The 1723-nt window shown below is 45.4% G+C and overlaps 1 protein-coding gene across 1 annotated transcript in view; it reads right to left on the bottom strand.

Annotated features, from left to right (window-relative positions):
• Window positions 1-1513: 1513 nt before the first annotated feature.
• The window catches only part of LOC101859357 (serine-rich adhesin for platelets), a gene marked incomplete at its 3' end in the record, with an annotated part of 59169 nt that continues 58959 nt past the window's right edge, over window positions 1514-1723 (bottom strand). The window contains 1 exon segment of the mRNA XM_013087444.2: window positions 1514-1711. Coding sequence (XP_012942898.1) covers window positions 1514-1711 — 198 coding nt within the window.

The following is a 1723-nucleotide window of genomic DNA, read 5'->3' on the forward strand; positions in this document are numbered from 1 at the left end:
TGTGTGTGTGTGTGTATAAGTAAATATGTATGAGCGTGTGTGTGCGTGTAAAACGGTCAGCTTACTCACATCTCTCTGCTGACAGACGTCCCCAGTGAGCGTGTGGTTGGTCCAGGACAGGATAAAGTGTGCGTGTGTGTATGTGTGAGTGTTTGTGAGTATGTATGTATGTTAGCACGTGTATATTGTGTATAAATGTGAGTATGTATGAGCATGAGTGCGTGTGTGTGTATGTGTGTATTCGTGAGTTTGCAAAACGGACAGTTCACTCACATCTCTCTGACACAAATCCCCAGTGAGCGTGTGGTTGATCCAGGATAGGACAAAGTGTATGTGTGTGTGTTTGTGCGTATATTTGTGTGTAAGTATTTTTGTGTAAGTGTATATTGAGTGTATTAAATGATCAGCTCACTCACATATCTCTGACAGACGTACCCCGTGAGCGTGTGGCTGTATGTGTGGGTGAGTGTGGAGTGTGTGAGATTGTGTATATATGTGTGTGTATGTGTATGTGAACGCATGTGTGTAGAACACAGTCATCTTACATCTCTCTGACAGACGTCCCCGGTGAGCGTGTGGTGGGTCCAGGACAGGAAAAAGGGTATGTGTGTGTGTGTGGGTGTGAGAGAGAGAGAGAGTGTGTGTATGTATGTCTGTTAGTGTGTGTGTATGTGTGTGTGCTTATGTATGAGCGTGTGTGAGTATGTACGTACGTTAATATGTGTGTGTGTGTATATCGTGTGTATATGTGGGTATGTATGTTTGTGTATATGTATGTGTATGTGTATATTGCGTGTATATATGTGTGTATGAGCGTGAGCGTGTATGTGTGTGTGTAAAACGGACAGCTCACTCACATATCTCTGACAGACGTACCCCGTGAGCGTGTGGCTGTATGTGTGGGTGAGTGTGGAGTGTGTGAGAGTGTGTATATGTATGTGAACGCATGTGTGTAGAACAGTCATCTTTCATCTCTCTGACAGACGTCCCCTGTGAGCGTGTGGTTGGTCCAGGACAGGATAAAGTGTATGTGTGTTTGTGTGTATGTGTATTTGAGTGTATATTTGTGTGTATGTATGTGTGTGTATGTGTGTGTATGTGTATGTACGTGTGTGTGTATGTGCATATGTGTATGTGTCTATGTGTAAAACGGACAGCTCACTCACATCTCTCTGACAGACGTCCCCAGTGAGTGTGTGGTTGGTCCAGGACAGAACGAAGTGATGGGTGTGTGTTTGTGCGTATATTTGTGTGTATATTTGTGTGTATGTATGATTGTGTACGTGTATATCAGTGTGTTAAACGGTCAGCTCACTCACATCTCGCTGACACACGTCTCCAGTGAGCGTGTGGTTATCTATCTGTGTATGTGTGTGTGTGTGAGTGTGTGTGTATCTGTGTGTGTGTGTGTGTGTGTGTGTGTGTATGTGTGTGTGTGTGTTTGTATGTATATTTGTGTGTATGTATGATTGTGTATGTGTATATGAGTGTGTTAAACGGTCAGCTCACTCACATCTCTCTGACAGACGTCTCCGGTGAGCGTGTGGTTTGTCCAGGACAGGACAAAGGAGCCCTGAGCCACAGACAGCACGGTGATGAACTTGGCACCACTGTCGTTGAAGTAAGCGCCCAGACGGTCCAACAGGCGCACGATGTTCCGCCGGCTCCCCATGAACTGTTGGAAGTCGATGAGGAACGTCATCGTGAACCTGAAGGTGGGGGG

This window comes from Aplysia californica, unplaced genomic scaffold (genome assembly GCF_000002075.1).
Source record: "Aplysia californica isolate F4 #8 unplaced genomic scaffold, AplCal3.0 scaffold00588, whole genome shotgun sequence".
NCBI classification, from domain to species: Eukaryota; Metazoa; Mollusca; class Gastropoda; order Aplysiida; family Aplysiidae; genus Aplysia; species Aplysia californica.